Source organism: Orcinus orca, chromosome X, assembly GCF_937001465.1.
Source record: "Orcinus orca chromosome X, mOrcOrc1.1, whole genome shotgun sequence".
Classification (NCBI taxonomy): Eukaryota; Metazoa; Chordata; class Mammalia; order Artiodactyla; family Delphinidae; genus Orcinus; species Orcinus orca.
In genome coordinates this window covers 94,322,386-94,342,204 of record NC_064580.1, presented here as the reverse complement: position 1 = coordinate 94,342,204, position 19,819 = coordinate 94,322,386, and the positions used below count along the sequence as shown (strand labels likewise).

General features: G+C 49.3%; 1 protein-coding gene across 2 annotated transcripts in view; it reads left to right on the top strand.

The window, feature by feature from the left end:
- The first annotated feature begins 4,950 nt into the window (after positions 1-4,950).
- The window catches only part of TSC22D3 (TSC22 domain family member 3), a 57,885-nt gene continuing 43,016 nt past the window's right edge, over positions 4,951-19,819 (top strand). The window contains exons 1-2 of one of the 2 annotated variants that reach the window (XM_049704365.1): positions 4,951-5,074; positions 5,464-5,889. In XM_049704365.1, coding sequence (XP_049560322.1) covers positions 5,570-5,889 — 320 coding nt within the window. In that variant the 5' untranslated portion in view covers positions 4,951-5,074; positions 5,464-5,569. Of the gene's footprint in view, positions 5,075-5,135; positions 5,205-5,463; positions 5,890-19,819 lie in introns of those variants that run through there. The other variant, XM_033408789.2, reaches the window with a different exon arrangement.

Sequence of the window (19,819 nt, the reverse complement as noted above, 5' to 3'; positions counted from 1 at the left end):
AGCTTCTTTAACTTTCCCAAGCCCAGCTCATCACTGGAATCATAGTACCTACTTCATAGGATTGTTGTGGGGATTAAATGAGATGATATATGTAAAGTGCCCAGCACATAGCATGACCTCAATAAGTAATATCTATTCCTTTTCTTAATAATTGTTAAATGTATGGCAAACTTGTGAAGCAGGAGGATTTCCTTAATGCTTCACACAAGGTCCCCTGAGACCTGGTCCTGAAATCCCTTTCTAGCCTTGACTCTCATTGTTCCATCCCTCACATCTTACTTTCCAGTAACACCGACTTTCTTTGTAATCCACACGCAGCCCCCAACATACACCCTGCTGTCACCTCCAGGTCTCTGTTCTCTCCTCTTTCCATGTAGATTGCCCTTCTCTCCTTCCAGAGCTGACCCCTCCTTCACACTCCCCCAGCAGTGCTCCCCACACACACACCAGGCCTCCATCGTCACTTCCCGTTTGTGCTGTATTTGTCTGTTTACGTATCTGTTTTGCCAACTAGACCATGAGTTCTTTGGGGGCTTGGGCTGTGTCTTATCTACCTCTGAAACCTCACTAACCCCATACTTGGCACAGGGCAAGTGGAGAGTATGTGACTGTTGATGACTCCATCTGAGAAGAAGGTGTCCCTTTTCTCCCCTTTCTACTCCACCCAGAAAGCCACCAGCTCTGTCTGCAAGTGGGGGCCCCTTCTGCTTGTTGGGTTTATGTAAGAACGTTTTGCTACTTGGAGTCTCTCCATCCAACACAGTATATGTGAGCAAAGCAAGGCTTCACAGAGAGGAGTCAAGGAGGCCCTGCCCAGTCAGCCTTCCCGGGGAGTTATGCTATATGTCAGTACAAGCTGGACTTGTATGCAAACACACAACAGCTTTCTGAACTCTATATCCGAGCTATCTAGATTTTCCTCTTTCTAAGTTATATTTGCTCTTGATCAGCCTGGATATAGTATGCAAAGCTGTACTGAATTATTAACAATACTGCTTGCGAGCAAAGACTACAACAAGAGAAATGTCAAGGGGACAAAATCTGGAGTTTAATGGTGCCAAATGCCAAGAAGGAAATACTTCCACCAGGGCCTCATCCCAAGGTTATGCACAAAGATAAGAGGACTCAGGCAAGTGTAGAAGCAAAAGGTCCCAGCAAGTCTCAAAACACAACTTAAATAAACATTTATGGAGCTAATATATTTTGTTATAATGTTTAACATAAAATAATTATAAACAAGAGGGAAAATCATAAACACTGTAATTAAAAAACAATTTAGTAGGCTATAAGTCCACACAATGCATATGAAATTTCATATTCTACTACCTCCTCTGGCTTTTACCCAAGAACATTAAAAAAAAAAAAGACAGCGAAGAAGAAGAAAAGGGGAAATTAACGCATCTAAAGGATTGGGTTTTGAGAGAACAAACAATCTTCAGTAGTCTGTGAGAACACAGCATACTCTCAGCTTTGCTGGACTGGTCAGTGACCTCCCAATGCCTCTTTCACGTCTTATCTTGGGATCCTGTCAGGAAGCAGGGGTACAGCTTGATTTTGGTTTTCTGGGCCCTACAGCAGAGAGAGTATGGCCCTCCTTCCATTTCCGGAAGTTGCTGGGCCCCATATAAGACCCAAGAGCCTTGGAAACAGGAGTTTGTTTGCTGCCCTTTGCTCCTAATCATGGGGGTGATCCTCGTGGCATACAGAGGGAATGTCAAATCTATGAAAGCCCAATCTACAGGGACTCAGGCAAGTGGAGCGCCACTAGAAGAGGGTGGCTCTGCCCCAACTGGTGTCAGTCTGGCCATCAAGCCCTCTTAGTGTACAGGAACCACCTCCTCTTTCCTCCGGCTCTCAGGACCAGTGCAGTGTGAATTCCACTAGCAGGCAAGTGGAATTCCACTAGTGGAATTCAGTGTCTCTGCAAGACCTGACTCAGGCAGGAAATGTTCGAAGTCTTGAACACTAGATGGCAGTATATACTGCTCTATTGCAAGGGCCATGGGCTTGTGAAAGAAGGGGGGTGGGGAGTGCTGACTGAAACTGAAATCCATTTGAGTTTTGAGTGAAAACTGAACATCATGAATATTTTAAATATTTTTCAGGAGCCAATAGTTATTGAATCCTATGCATTCAAAGTATTCCAGGTCTCCAAGTTCTGAGACACCCCAGAACCCTACCACTTACCCACCCAGCGCATCCCTACATCTCACAAAGGTGGGGTTTGACCCAGGGCATCAGCCTGCCGTGCTCCCCACAAGTCTGCCCTTTCACCTCAGCTCAGCTCCAAAGACACCTTCTCCTCAGGGTCAAGAACCCTCAGGTCAAAGTTTCATGAGATTCCCCCTCCCCACCCCAGTGCCCATGAACATCCAATCTCTGCACCTCTTTTTTTTTTTTTTTTTAGTTATTCAGTTACATTGTTATAATAAAGCTGCACCAGTTGTTAAAATATTGAGATACATCCATAACGGTTGGTGAATAGCTGCTGCCTGGAGCCACCTACCTCCTCCCCTCCCTCGCCTCTCCCACCAACCTCTGCAAAGCTCCCAGCTACCGTGGCCATCCTGGCTTCTACCCCTGCCCTCCACCTTCCCTCTTAAGAGACCTCCATGCAACTGAAGCATTAATTGACTGTTAGCTGCCACAGGGGCCACCAGGACATTGCTGGAGCATTATGGCCTGTTCTTGTTCTAATTGGTGATATTTTGAAAAGAGGAAGTTCAAGGGAAAACTGCCCATGGTCAGCTAGCCAAAGGTGGAGGTGGGATCTACCCAAGACAGGCTAACCGCTATGCTATTCTTCCTCTACTTTCTAGAATTTTTTGATGTTTTCTCTGTAGTCTTATATAACTCAATTTTAGTAAAAGTTCTCTGAGTAACTGAAAAGAAAGTATATTCTCTCTGTTATCAAAATTTAGAGTTTGATATAGGGCTATTAGATTGATGTTTTTCAATTACATTATTCAAACATTATTAAAATTAACTTTAAAAATATGGCTATATGAAAATTAAAATTTATATATGTGATTTTCATATTTCTATTGGACACAATTGCCCTATAATCTTTTTTAAAATTTTTTATACAGCAGGTTCTTATTAGTTATCCATTTTATACATATTAGTGTATATATGTCAATCCCAATCTACCAATTTATCCCCCCCCCCCAACACTTCCCTGCTACTTTCCTCCCTCGGTGTCCATACGTTTGTTCTCTGCATCTGTGTCTCTATTTCGGCACTGCAAACCGGTTCATCTGTAGCATTTTTCTAGGTTCCACATATATGCGTTAATATACGATATTTGCTTTTCTCTCTCTGACTTACTTCACTCTGTATGACAGTCTCTAGATCCATCCACATCTCTACAAATGACGCAATTGTGTTTTTTATGGCTGAGTAATATTCCATTGTATATATGTGCCACATCTTGTTTATCTCTTCATCTGTCGATGGACATTTAGGTTGCTTCCATGTCCTGGCTATTGTAAATACAGCTGCAATGAACATTGTGGTACATGACTCTTTTTGAATTATGGTTTTCTCAAGGTATATGCCCAGTAGTGGGATTGCTGGGTCATAAGGTAGTTCTATTTTTAGTTTCTTAAGGAACCTCCATACCATAGTGGTATGTATCAATTTATTGGTATGTATCACTTTTTCCATAGTGGCTGTATCAATTTACATGCCCACCTTGAAAGGGTAAGGACAGAGATCACCTAAGGTGGCAGGTGGGGATTGGAAAAGGGAGGGGAGAGGAAATTTGGAAAAATCGGGGAAACTAAGTGAAGAGGGGAGGATGGGACAAAACTAGGGAGAAAGAGGAGGTGCAGAGGTGAGGGAAGCGAGGGGGAAATAAAATGAGGGAAAGGAAGGGGAAGAAAGAAACCAAGGCAAGAAAAAGAGGAATGGGGGAGGAAAGGGGTGAATGAGGAAATAAAGAAAAGGAATCCAGAAAAAGAATAAAAAAGGGGGCGGGCTTCCCTGGTGGCAGAGTGGTTGAGAGTCTGCCTGCCGATACAGGGGACACGGGTTCGTGCCCCGGTCCGGGAAGATCCCACATACCGCGGAGCGGCTGGGCCCGTGAGCCATGGCCGCTGAGCCTGCGCGTCCGGAGCCTGTGCTCCACAACGGGAGAGGCCACGACAGTGAAAGGTCCGGGTACCTCAAAAAAAAAAAAAAAAAGGGGGGGGCGAGAAAGAAAGGAAAGAGCAGAGAGGAGTAAATAAAGAGGAAAACTGAGATAAGGAATGGGAGAAGGGCCAAGAGAAGGCAGGCTGGGGGGTGGGGGATTGAGACAGCGAGGGAACAGGGGCGGCGGGAAGCCCGCTGAGGGGCTGGCACTCCCCGGAGCGAGCTCAGAGACCGCCTCCGCTGGGGCTCAGGGGAGACAGGAGAGAGCAAGTGAGAGGAAAGGGGAAGATGAGTGAAGGGAAAAGAAAGGGACAGAGACCAAGGAGCAGTTGAGTGTGCTTCTGTGACTTTTGTTCCAGGCCCGTCTTGGGTCCTCCCGAGGCGTGCCCGGCGCCCTCAGACTCTCCTCAGGGGCCACCGCTCTCTCTGCACCTCCCCCCCCCCCACCACCGCCACTCCGCTTCTCGAAGGCGGCGTCTCTCCTGTAGGGGCACCCGTCCGCGGTGGGACCAGACACATTGGCCCGCCCGCCGAGCTCGAGACCGGGGTGGCGAGGCCGCCCCGAGCGGCTGCTCTCGGGGATTTCTGGCCGAAGATGCGCCAGAAGCGGCGAGAGAGCCCGAGCTTGGGCGCCGTGGAGCGCGTTGTGGGAGGGAGAGCTGGGCCGGGCTCCCGGCGCCTCAGGCGAGGGTGCGGGCAGCCGTTAGAGTGCGGGGGTCGGGGCGGGGCTGGGGGCGGGGCAGGACCGCGCCGGCTCTGAGGAGCACGCGGGGGTAAGCGCGGCCCCTCGTGGTCCGCCTGCCCCCCAGGGGTCATTTGCATGTTGTCACGGCCCCGCGCCGACTACCGGACGCGCGGCTCGCTTGCTCGCTCACTCGCTCACTCGCGCTCGGCTCCCGCTACCGCTCCGCCGGCGCAGCCCCGGGGAGCCCGAGTTCTGGCAAGTCCGCGAGCCGGGGAGGGAGGGAGGGAGGGAACCCGTGAGGGAGGGAGCGAACCCGTGAGGGAGGGAGCGAGGGCGCGCCCCGGCTCTCCCTCTACCCCGCCAACCGCCCTTCCTGCTACCACAGGTCCGCCCCGGGCCCCCGCTTACACTTGGGAAACTTGGGACGGCTCTGGGGCCGCGTGTGGCACCTCAGGGGGGCGGCCCCGGCCCGGAGAGGAGGGGGTGGGGGAGAGGAGGAGGAAGAGGAGGAAGTGAGCCCGAAGGATCCGCTCAGAGCTGTTTGTCCAGCTGTTTCTATTCGCACCCCGAGCGGCACAGCCAGAAGGGGGCCGAGCCGAGGGTGGCCGGCTCTCGGCGCTCATTTCCAACTCTTCTCCTCACAGCTTGTCTTTCCCAGACACCCTGGAGTCCCCTCAGGCCGGCCCGGCGGGCGCGCACCTGCCGGCCGCCCCTGACCTCGCGGGCCAGGCGTCCCCCGAGGCGGAGAATATGGCCCAGTCCAAGCCCGACTGCCGCTCACCTGTCGGCCTCGACTGCTGCAACTGCTGCCTGGCCCTGGCCCACCGCAGCGGGCTCCAGCGCGACAGCAGCGGGGCCAACAACAACCCGGGCAGCCCCACCGTGAGCAACTTTCGGCAGCTGCAGGAGAAGCTGATCTTCGAGAACCTCAACACCGACAAGCTCAACAGCATAATGCGGCAGGATTCGCTAGAGCCCGTGCTGCGGGACCCCTGCTACCTGATCAACGAGGGCATCTGCAACCGCAACATCGACCAGACCATGCTCTCCATCCTGCTCTTCTTCCACAGGTGGGTGGCAGGGCACGCGGGTGGGCACACGGGCCCGGCTCGCAGCCGCCTCGGCTGGACCCGCCCCTCTGACAGAAAGGGGCACGGAGGGGGGGCGGCTGTCGGGCTCCCGGGCTGCCACGACCGGACCCTGAGGCTACCTGGATTCCTGTACGGCTGAGGGGAAGCCTGGCAGGTGGGAGCCCTGTTTTGAAAGGTGCCTGCAGAGTCTTTCCTAGGGAGATGCTGGAGCCCAGAAGGTGGACAGAGTCCTAGATGGTTTGGGTGTAGCTCTTGGGATCTGAGTCCCACCCTCATTAAAAAGCCCATTTCCAAATATGCAAACTCAGATGGAAACGGCAAGGGCTTTAAAATTACTGAGTGGCCCTGACTGAGGATGAGGGCAAGCAAAACGTTGAGACAAATTAAGCTGCTGCTGGTGTCGGGGAGAGCGGGGGGGATAGGCAAAATTAGAGACCTGTGAGAATTTCTTGAAACTCCGGATGAGGCGGGACCCCGCACCGCCTCCATGGATCACAGCCTTCAGTTTCCAATGACGGTTAAATGCAGCCCCAAAGAGCATCCTAAGGACAGGAGGGTGGATGATCCATGTCATAGCAGGCGTGTGTTGGAGTGCGGGTCAGGCTTTCTAGAAATCTTGCTGAAGGGCAAGGAAGAGAGAGGGAAGGATAGAAACACAATGGGAAGACCAAAGGTGGCTGCAGTCCTCCAGTATGAGACACTCTGGTAAGAGCCGGTCTTGGGGGGACAACTGAGGCAATTTTGAGGCAGGGGAGGCAACTTCAGGAAACCTAGTGGTGTGTTTGGTGTTCTTAGAGCCATAGGAACAGGGCACTGGTGCGTGTGTGTGTGTGTGTGTGCGCACGCGTGTGTGCGTCCGTGCGTGCAAGCAGGTGGATTTTCTTCTTTCTCAACATCACAGGTTATGTAAGAGAAAGAGAAACCCCACTGTGGGAGACCTGGGTTGCAGTACAAGTTATGGCTCTACTTCCCTGTGTGAACCTGAGCAAGCCGCCTGACCTCTGTGGTCTCTAAGGTTCCTTCTAGTTCTGAGATGCCAGGTTGTGGGCAGGTAATGTGCTCAGACAAGGTAATAAGAAATTTTGAGCTCCCGCAGAATACTTGAATAATTGAATGGCTTTTCAGTGAGGCACAAATAAGAAAGTTTAAAAGCCATTGAGCTAGGCAAGAACTACCCTCACTTAGTGCTCAGCCCAGGTTTGCGTCCTCAGCCCCAGAAGTTCCAGGAGGGGACAAGTGACTTAATTAGCATTATTATAACAGGTTGTATTTTCAGGCATTTTCCATGCCATCGAAGCCCTTTCTCACCTATTATTTTACTTTACGCATCAATTTATCTCATTGTCTCCAAGAAACCACACTGTGTATGGAAAAGGTTTCGAGGGAATCTTCATTTCTGGTGAAAGATTACTACAAGCGTATTCAGACCACAGCAGCTGCAACCCTGCCGAGCGAAAGCCCTAACAGGCTCCTAACAATCTGCTGGGATCTGGGCTCATAGGCAGCGGGGGAGGGGTGGCAAGACACCTGGAAAGCGCGCGCCTGTAGCACTTGCACTCTTTCAGCTGGGAGAGAAACGGCTCCGAAGTGGCTTGATGACACAGAAGAGGGGACGCTTCCTCGGCTCTGGTTCCTAGGTTGGAGGCCTGGGAGGGTCAGACCTAAGCGAGTGAGGGGTGAGACTGAAAGCCTGAAATCGAAGTGTTCGCTTGTGCCACACCTTGGGAGGCTTTCTGGTGGTCTGGGTTTCTTGAGTGGCAAGACCTCCTTGTCACCTACTCCACTGACACTTGCTTGTTGACGTTCGGTTCTTGGCAAAGCCTGGAAATGCTACCAGGTTGGGTGGGGGGCTGAGAGCATTGGTGGAGGGAGCATCTCAAGCCCTCAGGCTTCCATGAGGCTGGGGAGTGACAGGGTCCTGTGGTAACGGCCTTAACGGTTCTAGCGGGACAATAGCAGGACAAAGCATTCTCTCATTTGCCTTGACAACTGGGACCTTAGAGATTGGAGATTCTCAGTTTGGTTGAGGTTTTGCCTAGAATGACATGCTCATTAGCAAAGTAGGAGACCATTATTACTGGTCACGGGGTTTCTCCAAAATCTGAGCTGGACAGTCTTCTCCCGAGTGAAAATTTCCTCTTCTTACTTCATTTATTCCCTGGTTTTCTATCTTCATACCACAGCCATCATTCTTCCTTCTGTTCCATTTAATGATTTGATATTTCAGATTCCTGCCTGGGTGTCTTTTTCTTCTAATTTGTCTACCTTCAAGGCTGTCTCTTCTGGAGAAGCGACTCTTCCTGCCCCTCCTCCTGCAGCCCACTCCCCTGCTGCAAGGGCTCCTATATTCTTGGGAGAAAGGGTGGGGCAAGTTCTTGATTTCTCTCTGGTTTGTCTGCTTTGACCTGTCCCTGGCTCCCAGCTTAGCTCTTGGTTTCCTTGGAACACAAGAGTGTAAGCAATTTGAGGGTAGGGCGTGTTTTCCACTTACTTGGCTTTCCCTTGGCTTTTAGTTATACACCCAGTACTCAGTAAAGGTTTTTTTTGGCTAGATGACTGCTTAATTGTTGGTGTGGTCCTCTGTAAAGATTTTACAACTTTAGTCTTGGAAAATTCTTATTAAGGTTTAAATGTGATTTTTTTTTCGGTATGAACCACATGCAGTAATTCTAATAGCTTGGTAGAAGTCCTGATGCACAGTGCTGTGTATATACATGTGAATCAGTGGTAATGGCCATGTAGCTCGTTGGTATGTAAATGGTGCCTCTAAACTACTGGGGTGGGGGGGGAGATGATGTGTTTTACACACCATCCTTTCAATCTTGTGTTAAGTAACTAATAACTATAATAGATTAATAGCTAACATCTATTGAGTGTTTACAGCATGTACTAAGCAGTATAGCTGCATAATGTCATTTAATAGTTACACCAACCCAATGAAATGGGTACTGTTATCACCGTTCTTCATTTTTTAATGAAAGAAACTGAAGCTCGGGAAAATTGAATAACTTGCCCGATGCCTTACAATGAAGAGCAGAGCCAAGACTCCACCTAAGGTCAGAAAGACACTAAAGAATTGTCTATGAAGAAAGAATTGTTAAGCAGAGGTAAATATTATCCCAGAAACTAACCAAATGGTTAAAATGTCCTTATTAGGTCAGGGGACCAACCATCCCAGGACTTTCAACCAACACAGGAGTTTCAATGGTCAAACTGGGACAGTCCCAGGGAAACTGGGATGGTTGGTCACCCTATTATTAGGGGACTATACCGTATCGTTTGAAAATGCTTCTAAAACTGGAAAACTTAAGAGGCAGATGTAATATGCCGGGCAAAGAGCTAAAATTTCCAATTGAAATACAGTCTATTAAAAAACTTGCAAAGTTGAAATTTGAGGGGCCTTAATTCTCCGATCAGTAAGGTGTAGCAAGCTGGAATGGGAGCTTTTGCCATACTCTGTTGTTGTCATTGTTGTTGTAACCTTAAATTTATTTCTGAGATTTTATCCAAAACTACTTAATCAGCTCTATTCTGCCTTTGGCCCCCAAGCACATCAGCCAATGTGATCTGAGCTGCTCTGAATCTGAGTTCCCTTCCAGCTCGGAGAGCCCCAGGAGTCTACCTTTAAGCTTCTGAGCTGGCAACAACTGGTCCCCACACTTAGATGCTCAGAAAATAATAATAGCAAAGATTTTTAATTGTTTTATGTGTGCTAATTCATTTAACCTTCCCTGTTGACGTATATATAACAGTAAAGGGAAAGATGTAGATTGAGAGATCAGGCTTCTGACAGAAAATTGCATAAAAATTATGTGTGCTTCTCTGAATCTTCAGACTAATGACTTCATAAATGTATATTCCTGGACCTGATTTCTGAGGACGTAGCCACTTACATGGTGTGATTTGAGGGACAAAACTCTCCTGCCTGCCTGCTGTAGTGCCTAAATTCATATTCTAAGATCAGTTTTCTGTCCTTGTACCATCTAAAACTCCTATCCCATAGCGCAGTGGTACTTGGACCACACCATAAGAAATCCTGAATTAGAGATTGCAACCCTTTGTCAACTAATTTGCCATTTGATTTTGAGGATGGCGTACTTTGCTGTAGAGAGGTTTTGGGTTTCCGTGTGGTTAAGTCTGTCATTCTTTGCCTTCGTGATTTTTGCTTTTGGCATCAAACTTTGAAAGTCCTTCCCTAGCCCAAGTTAATTCAAAATAACTAATTCCTGAGTGCCTAGTGGTCTGACAAAGAATAGGCACTCTTGGATTAAGGCACATTCTCTGTTAAAAACACAAATGCATTTGCAAACTTAACATTTATGGTTTGTATACCTCATGAGAACCTCAATATGTAAGAAATTGCCTTTTTGCTGAGGCACAGATGTGAATTCCATGTGCTAAGAGGCTTTGGGTAGTGACCGACCCTACTGCTCTACTAGCAGCTACTATATATATTACATATGTGTGTGTCTTATATATGTATATAAAGTGTGTATATATATATATATATATTAGTATGTACATATATACCAGCAAAATATATATAACATAAAATTTGTCATTTTAACCATTTTTAAGCGTACAATTCAGTAGCATTAGGTATATTCACAGTGGTGCAGTCATCACCATTATCCATTTCCAGAACTTTGTCATCATCCCAAACAGAAACTCTGTACCTATTAAATAACTCCCTATTCTCCCCTCCCCCCCCAGTCCCTGGTAACCTCTATTCTACTTTCTGTCTCTACGAATTTGCCTATTCTAGATATTTCGTATAAGTGGAATCATACAATATGTGGCCTTTTGTGTCTGGCTTCGTTCACTTAGCGTAATGTTTTCAAGGTCCATCCATGTATCAGTACTTCACTGCTTTTTATGACTGAATCATATTCCATTGTGTGGATACACCACATTTTGTTTAATCCATTCATCTGTCCGCGGACACTTGGGTTCTTTCCACCTGTTGGTTCTGGTGAAGAACGCTGCTTTGGACATTGGTATACACATATATTTTTGAGTCCCTGTTTTCAATTCTTTTCGGTCTCTACCTAGGAGTGGAGTTGCCCAGCACCTACTTTTCAACTCAGTTTTTTGGTCCTCTACTCTTAGTCAATCCATTCAAGTGTAGTAATGCCCATGAAGTGAATGAATGTCTACTTCTTTGGGGAGAACACCCCCTCCCTGAGTCAACTGCTAGTGCTAGTGATCACAATGAAAAGAAAGCTAAGAAGTTTAACAAACAACAGAAATAGTAGAAGTCATATGAGAGAAATGATGTGATTTCAGGATGCTCATGAATTAGGAACTGGCAAAAGTTTTGAGCGTGTCTCTCTAATGAATGGCCAGGGTCTACGGGGGTTTACTACCTGAGGGTTTCCTTTTTAAAAGAGTAACATGTAACGGCTTTGCTTGTCATTACCTACTATGTGTGGATTAGTTTATCAGAATTTTCCTTGGGGCGACAGTTCACTGGGAGTAGGGTTCTATGGGAATGGAACATGGGAAAGCCAAGTTTGGAGAAGAGAAGCAGAGAGACGGGGCCGGAGTTCTTGAAAGGCCTGCTGCAGTGTGGAGCTCTGGCCAGCATGGAGCTTGAGAGGTCTAGATGGAATGCTCGTGCTCTTCAAGAAAGGTGGCAAGAACAGAACACAGATTTCACCTTCTCCACCTCTGGTTTGTCATGTGAGCCCACACCTCAGAAAATAACTCTTTCCAGGATGACCTTATTTTCCCTCCCAGCCTGAAGAGAAGGTTAACAATCCTGCTTATATTTGTACTTCCAGATAAGCTAACAAGCTTTCAATTCCAGCTAGAGCTTTGGATCCTTTCCATAACAGGTCCTGAAGGCCAGGAAGTCTGGGAAAATGGAGATGCATGTGTCTGGCCATGGCTGCAGGGTCTCCAGGTCCCCTGAGTGATGGAGCCCAGCAGAGCATTGCCCACACCTTGTGGGCTGATTGAGAGGAATAAGGTCGGCCATGTCTGCACCTGGTGGTGGCCATTGCATGGTGTTTGCTCATCACGATTCTGCTCCTACCTGAACTTTCTCCTCTTATGTAAGGCATCCCTCAAGATAACTACAAAGCCATAATCTGCCATGGCTGGCTGGGTTTACATAACAAATTGGTTGGTGTCATGCAATAGTCTCTCTACCCCTGGAGAAGCCAACGTGCTGCCTGGACCCGAAGCTTGGACCCATTTGGTGGGGCATCTGTGTGCTCAGTGCACTCAAGGGAGAGCATTCCTTGACCACAGGGGTCAAAAAAGATGAAATTTCCCTTTTAGATGAAGAAGGCAATAATGGCCCAGGACATGTACTGTCCCAAGGCTTGCAGTAATGGGACAAGGGTTAGGGCTTCGCTGTGGGGCCGCAGCTTTGGCAGAGCAGGACCCTGTGGGCTAATGGGATCTCTGTGAAGGCCTGAAGGATAGATCCCAGCCTCAAAGCAGTTTTGATGAGGAGTCAGGGCAGGGAAATGGCTTATGGAAGCTACCATGTACCATACCGAAATCCAGCTTAGCGAAGGAGTCAGAGCGGTGATAAGATGGGGTCCTGGAGAATAGAAAACAAACTTTTTCAAATGCTAATCCAGGCAGGAGGGAATCTTCTCTACAGACAAGTCTAATTCACTTGTACCTTCTAGCTGGAAATCCCTGCCCCAAAGTAGCTACTGCCCTTTTGGAAATAGTTTAAGAGGTGTGAGATCCCAGCCAGCATGGAGACTGACTAGGAAGCTTCCCAATGTGCAGACACTAGCCCAGGGGGAAACAAGAGCAAGAAGCATGCTTGGTCAGTGATGCCCCAGGCACGCTATCAGCCTTCCTCCCCTGGGAGCCACTTTCCTCAAATAGACCCAGCCTGAAATCAGGCCCCTGCCTGTGGACAAAGCCCCACAGGGACCTTCCCCATCCTTCCTCGAAGGAAGAATTTACTCACGAAACAGCCTTGGGTATTCAACCTACTTCCTCTTGTCTTCTCTTCAGGGGAGATGGAGAGCAGCTGCTCGCAGCTTAGGGTCTGGCCAGGATTCCCGCTCCGAGCTTTCTAGGCCAGTGATTGGCTACAGCTATCCCTGAGGAAGAAGGGGGTGAGAAGTGAGAGGAAGGGAAGTGGTTCCAGCGGCTCCTTCCTGGCTTACACCACACACACACACACACACACACACACACACACACACACACACACCTCCCTTTTAGCCTCACTCCCAGACTAGGCTGGGCCTGGGCCAGCCTGAGGTCCCTGACTCATATCTCGCGTAGTGCCTTATGTAACAGAGCCAGGTTACTGAGGCATCAAGCTTCTGCTTGCTCAGTGGCAGGCTTCCCTGGGGCCAGGCATTCAGAAGCCTGATGGGGGTCTAAGTAGAGCTCACTACACTTCCAGAGGAACAGCCTGCTCTCCCTAGTGTCAGGCCAGTATCTGCTCAGAGCCAAGTGCCAGGCTGTGAAGGTGATTCCCTCTTGAGCCCCCACACTCAGCAGCAAATGTAACCAGGCAGGTGAGCTGCTGTGGGCTTAGTGTGGTTTGGGGTGTTTTTTGGGGGGTGGGTGGCATCTCCTGCTATCACCTGATGGTACGGTGCTAAAGAGTCAGCCTGGTGCATCTGGAGGGGCCCCAAAACAGGTGTCAGAAGTTCTTCTTCCTTTTGTATCTATCTGCTTGTTGGTTCAGGTACTGTTCTGGAGACTTTAGGGAGAAGGGTTTAGTGGAAGCTGGAGGAACTTTTTAAAGGAAGGCCTAAGCCAATTACCAATCCATTCTCCACAAAGTCTAAAAGTCCCCAGGCTAGCCTGAATTCACAGTGATACTTAGCTCTCTTCCTAGCCTGTTCAGAAAATTGCATTACCGGTTTGGTGCAACTGAGCCCCCAGTGAACTGGGGCTTGCTGAATTCTATGACGTATTTCTCTAATAAGCTTACTCGAATATCTACATTACAGAATAGCCCTATCGATCTAATAGTGCATTGACTCAAAGTTTGTGACTAAACCAATAAGTCCTCTTCTTCTCTTTCCTCATTTTTGCCCAGCCTGTCACACTGTGTCACCAGGGGGTAAATGGCTCACAGGTTGAGGGTAGCTGGGGACACTGCTGTCCTGTCTGAGAAAAAGAGGAAGAAACAGGGAGATAAAGTCAAAAAGGTGGCATTGGGAATTACCAGCAGTTATGATTTGTATCCAAATCTCAGAGTCATGAATCCTCAGACAAGCTGAAGACCACCATCTCAGTTGCAGTAAAATAAAGAAACAAAGAAAAAAAATAAGAAAACCTCTGCCCAGTTTTAAGGCAATATACTCCGCCTTCCCCAGGTACACAGAGAAATGAATGAACTCAGGCCCTGCACTGAGTGACCAAGCACTTCAGTTAATCAATCCATCATTTATCGACCAGGGGCCTGCTAGTAATCTAGCGCCTACTGCGGATTTATTGAATGTCTACCCTGCTAAGCACTGTAGAGGACACAGAAGGCAGGCAGCAGAGGCACGGGCTGGGCTGCGGGGAGCTGAGAGTGATAGAGCTGCATCCCAAGGCCGGCGGGGAACCAAGCAGTTCCACCGGAGCCACCGCAGGCCACACTGGGGCTTCTGCTCCTTGAGGGAAAGGCCTCGAGCTTGCTGTTCCCTGGATCCGCAAGTCCGGAGCTTAGGCGATGCCAAAGCAGACTAGGAAAGGAGAGTCTCTTTCTGGCTGTGGCTTCCAGCAGGGCCTTAAAGAATGGATTGGTGTGGCCCTGTGGGAAGAGCTGTAGGGCTCTCTAGTTGGGAGCGGGAAAGGGAACCTTGCCAGTCCAGCGGGGCTCATGGGTCAGAACGAGCTGGCTGCGGTGGGAACAGTGAGGAACACTTTCTATTCTTCCTGGGCTGAAACCCAGAGTCACCCAGCTTCAGGAAGGAGAGGCCTACTCTGGCCCTCCTTTCATAGCCCCTCTCTGACTCGGGGCAAGCTGGCCCCTAGTAGCCTCCCCTCAGAGACCTAGCTAGACTTGGATAGGTGGAGGCCTTCAGGGCCCGGGAGCAGGAAGGCACCTCTCGTGGATGCTTGTGGAAAGCTCATCAGAACCAGCAGCGTTGAGCTTGGGAGTGCAGTTGAGGGTGGGCACCAGAGGAGCCTGGGGGTATGGCTTCACATCTGTGCACCTCTGGCACAGTCTCCACCAGACCCCTTCTAAGGGGGGGTGACAGAAGCAGGGGCGTGCCAAGGTGCTGCCCTGATAATTATATATACCTTTTGCCGCTGGAGGCCCCACAGGGTGTCATTTTAGCCTCGCTTCTACTTTGGTCAAACGCTTCTTTCCCAGGTTCCCTATAAATGACGGTCCTGGGGTTGGGCTGAGGAAGGAGGGAAGCCTCGAGCTGACGGGAAAGGAGAGGGAGCTGGAGTAGCAAAGAGGAACCAGCTTCAGATCATCTGGGGAAGGAGGATGCTGCTTGTGGTCAGCACCTTACTTTCTTGCAGCCCTGTCCCCGTGCTAGTGTCCTGGGCATCCGCGCCCACACCCTTTCCTATCAGTGCTCTGGAGAATTCACATTTAAGTTCATGACCAGATTCAGTCAACAACAAATATAGCAACAACAAATTCTTGCGTGCCTTCCATGTAACAGACTCACCGTTAGGCACTGGGAATAGAGTGGGAAACTCACAAAAGGCATGGTCACAGCCATCATGGGATAGTCCGTAGACCGGGGGAGATGAACATTAACCAGAAGAGCCACGCTAGTGAAAGTATAATTACAAATATGTGCCAAGGGGGAAAAGGAATAAGCTTCTCTCAGAGAGTATAACAAAGGATCAGACAAGGCTTCCTGAGGAAGTGATATTGCGCTAAAGAAATGAATCTCTATTGCTGAAATTCTAATCATCAGACCCAAGCCAAAGGAGACGTGTTTAGACAGAGGCTTTCTCAGGAACCTCTGAAGTCATAACATTAGGTAGCTGCTCACACTCTTGGAAATATTTCTAGGCCATGAGTGGCCAGCAGGTCCACAAGAGGAGGACTGACAGCATTCTGACAAGAGGAAGAGATGAGTTTGAAGCCCACGGGGCAGCTAGTACTTAACGTCATCCTTCGCTAAAAATAGCCCATGACAGTATGGAAATGCGTAAAGGCTGGCCCTGGGGACCAGTGATAAAGTGAGTATAGCATATGGGGAGGAAAATTTGTTTTTGTAAATTATTTACTGTAAAGAAAAAGAATGGGGAGGGTCGTCTGGGTTTTCTTTTCCCTTTGTGGGCCTCCTTGTGAGTTATGAATGCTTCTCATCGTACAGAGGCAGTGGGGCACAGAGCTTCAGGCTGCACTCCTTTCTGGGGCCTGGGGTGTAAATTTTCTGGGCTGCAAATGTCAGATAATTTGTCCAGGCTGAAAAACAGCCTGAATGCAGAAGGGAAGAGAGGCTTGTTTAGCCAACGGGCTAAAGCCTGGGGCTTCAGGGAGCTGCGTGGCCAGGCTAAAGGAACTAAGATGATTGATCAGAGAGGAACATTAAGGGTGGGCCTGAGGGTTGTGGAGAGAGAGAAGAGAGGTTGATCTTCAAATATAAGAAAAGTTACAACTCAGAGATGGTGACTAGCTGTTTCCAAACCACACTAGGAACAGAACAAGAGGAAATAGGCCTCTACTGTAGCATGAAGAATTGCGATTAGATATCAGAAAGAACTTCCTGCCTACCAGCATTCAGAGAAGCTAGACAAAATTACCAAGGGATGTTATATTACAAATATGGGGAAGGTGGTAACAATAGCAATAAAGAACTGAATAAAAGTGTGAGAGGGCTGGTTATAAGGACCATGGACAGAAGGGGATAGACAGGTGGGGAAAGCAAAGGAGTCAGAGTAGGTGCTTATAAGGAAAAGGAAAGTGCCTGTGTGAGAGATGAAAGTGTTTTTTTTGTTTGTTTTGTTTTTGTTTGTTTGTTTGTTTTTGCGGTATGCGGGCCTCTCACTGTTGTGGCCTCTCCCGTTGCGGAGCACAGGCTCCGAACACGCAGGCCCAGCAGCCATGGCTCACGGGCCCAGCCGCTCCACGGCATGTGGGATACGCCCAGACCGGGGCACGAACCCATGTCCCCTGCATCAGCAGGCGGACTCTCAACCACTGCGCCACCAGGGAAGCCCGAAGGTGTTTTTAGGAAGATACTTTCATAATAGAAATGTGTATGAAATTTCCATTGGAGAACAGTCATGAAAGCTAGCATATACTCTCCTAGGACTGGAATCATGTGGGGGAATAGACTAAGGAGCGGTTAGGTCCCCTCCGCATCCTTCAGCCTTATCTCCTGGACAAATTAGCTTCAATGGGACACCCATCCTCCATAGTCTAACAATTTGGGGGAGCATCTCAATGTGGGGGGCATTGGGATAAGACTGCCCACCCCAGGTGCATGGGGAAGAGGAGGATTTCTCCTTCCACACACAAGTGAAAATCAGACACAGGGGAGAAAGTGGCAGCCAACAAGCCAGGAAGGATCCCCGCGGCAGGAAATTTACAATCTAGTAGTGGAGACAGACATCAAATAATAATTACACAAATAACCATATCATTACAATTGATCATAATGAAGAAAAGGTGCAGGAAGCCGTGAGAACACAGGCTAAGGGGGCTTCCCCCAGGATTAGACAATCCGCAAAAAGAAAAGTCACCTTGTTAAAACCTTGGGCACTGCTTGTGTCCCTCTGTGAGGGATTCTTGCCCCAAATCAGTAGCAAGGAAAGTTAAAATGAACCCAGTCACCGCTAATACCCTAAGATGTGGATTTTGAAGTTCCTCTGGCTCACTGGGGCCCTCAGATAGGAGCAAACCTCCGAGGAAATTTTCTCATTGCCAAGATCAAGCAGCCATGATTTAGGCAGAGTGATTCTCTAAGGGCCGTAATAGCCTATCAGCTGAAAATCGGGATCAGAAAGGCTTTGAAGAACTCATCACCTGCCAGATGAACAGGATGAAGGTCACTGAAGAGAAAAAAGAACTAATGTGCTGAAAATTACACTCGGAACTGGCCCCCCAAAATGACCATATCTCCAAAATGCTGTATCTTCAGTCTCCTATTCAAACATGGGAGGCTTTGCTGGTATATTCTAGTATTGGCTGCAGGATGTGCCCAGGGCTGTAGAGACTGGGGGAGCAAGGATTGCAGAGAGGAAGGGCCCCCACTCTGCTTTCCCTGGTTCCTGTCCCAGGGAGGTGGGAGGTGCTGGCCCTTGTGGGGAGCTGGGTTGGGCTTCTTCACCCTTGAAAGTTCCTGGAGGAGCTGCTGAGGAGTAGAGAAGGACATTAGCCACTGTGTGCTCCTGAAGAGTCTGATAAGACTACCATTGACAGACTCTGTGACTTTGGCAAGTGACTTCTCTGGACCTCAGTTTCCTCGTGTAGAAAATGGTGAAAGTGTGGTTGGGAAGGTTAAGTGAGAGGACGCCCCCAGGAAGCACTCAGTAAAGGGAAGCCTTCGTCATCATTAGGCAAGTCATACGTGGAGCCAGAAGAAAACCTCTTCAGACTTGCCTCATCTCCCTCTCTCACCAGTCCCCTCACCGACCCCTCTCCTTGCTCCGTCAATCACACACCCCATCCTGCCCAAAGCCAGCTAACACCTGCAGCCCAGTCTGGCAAGCGTTCTCCCTATCAAGGCTTGCTCTCTGAACCTTCTTCATTCACACTCAGGTGGAAATTACTGAGAAGGCTTCTGGTCTTCCTCCTGTTGGGGGGACGAGCTGCTGGGAGCTGCGAAATTTTTAACAGATCAAGACCTACAGAAGCACCAGGGCACCCTACTGGCATTGCTGGCAAATAGAGAAGGATTTCAGAGGGCAGTGGAGCTGGGGATTGCCTCTTCAAGACCTTGAGCTTCCCCCTCCCGAGGGTTGGTGGCTGCCACATGCATCTTAGCCGGAGACACAAAAGCTCAGAACTGGTAGGACTTCCGCAGCCATTCGGTCTGACGCCCACCCCTTACAGATGAGGAAACTGAGGCCCAGGGATGGGTGGGTACCTGCCACAAAGCAAACAGCCAATTAGTGACCAGCTGAAAAAAGAAACCATGTCTCCTGATTCTCTTGATCCAATGGCCTCATGACTTCTTGTCTCTAGATGGCTGTGGACATCCCATCCCAGTAGGTACACAACACCTCCATGCCAGGAGACCAGCTTTGGGTCTACCTGATGCCAAGAACGGTGTTTTTGAATTTGATTTCATTTAACGGGATTGACCAGTGGTTTAGGTGTTACGGAGTCCCAGCCCTGGAATCTTGCTTCTGCTCAGGCTGGGGCTGCATGCCACAGCCACAGTCATGCAAGGGGGACAGAAAGGCCTGCTGTTCGGGTTGGAAAAGAAATCAGTTACTGAAACATTGGTCTTTTTGAAAGTTCCAACCACAGGGGCTGGCTGGCAGAGCCGCCGTCTGGGCTCCCCCGGAGGATCCGGCCCTCCCCTTCAGTCTGGGAGTTAGTTTAGGAAGCTGGCCCGGCCTCGGCAGAAGATCTGGAGGGCAGCGCTCGCCCCAGGAGCTCCAGCCTTCCCTCAGAGCCTGGGAGCCCCCAAAGGCACTCGGGCCCGGGGCCGGGGCCGGGAACTTCCTCCCGCCTCCACAGCTGAGCCAGCCCAGGCTGGCCCCAAGGCTCCTGAGCACTTTTTCTTCTGAGCCTGGGAAAGAGTTTCCAGTTGCTCCCGCCTAGCCAGGCAGCTACAGAGGGAGAGCTAGAGAGCGAGAGGGAGGCACAGAGAGAGAGAGAGACAGGAGCCAACCCCAGCCAGGCAATCAAGGTTTCCCTGGGCAACAGTGAGATGAAGGGGGAAAGGCTGGAGGAGCCCCAGCTCGTGGAAGACCCCCAGCTTGTAGAGGACACTGAACTCGTGGAGGAGGCACAGTTCCTGGAGGAGCTACAGCTCGAAGTGGTGGAAAGTGGGTCAGATTT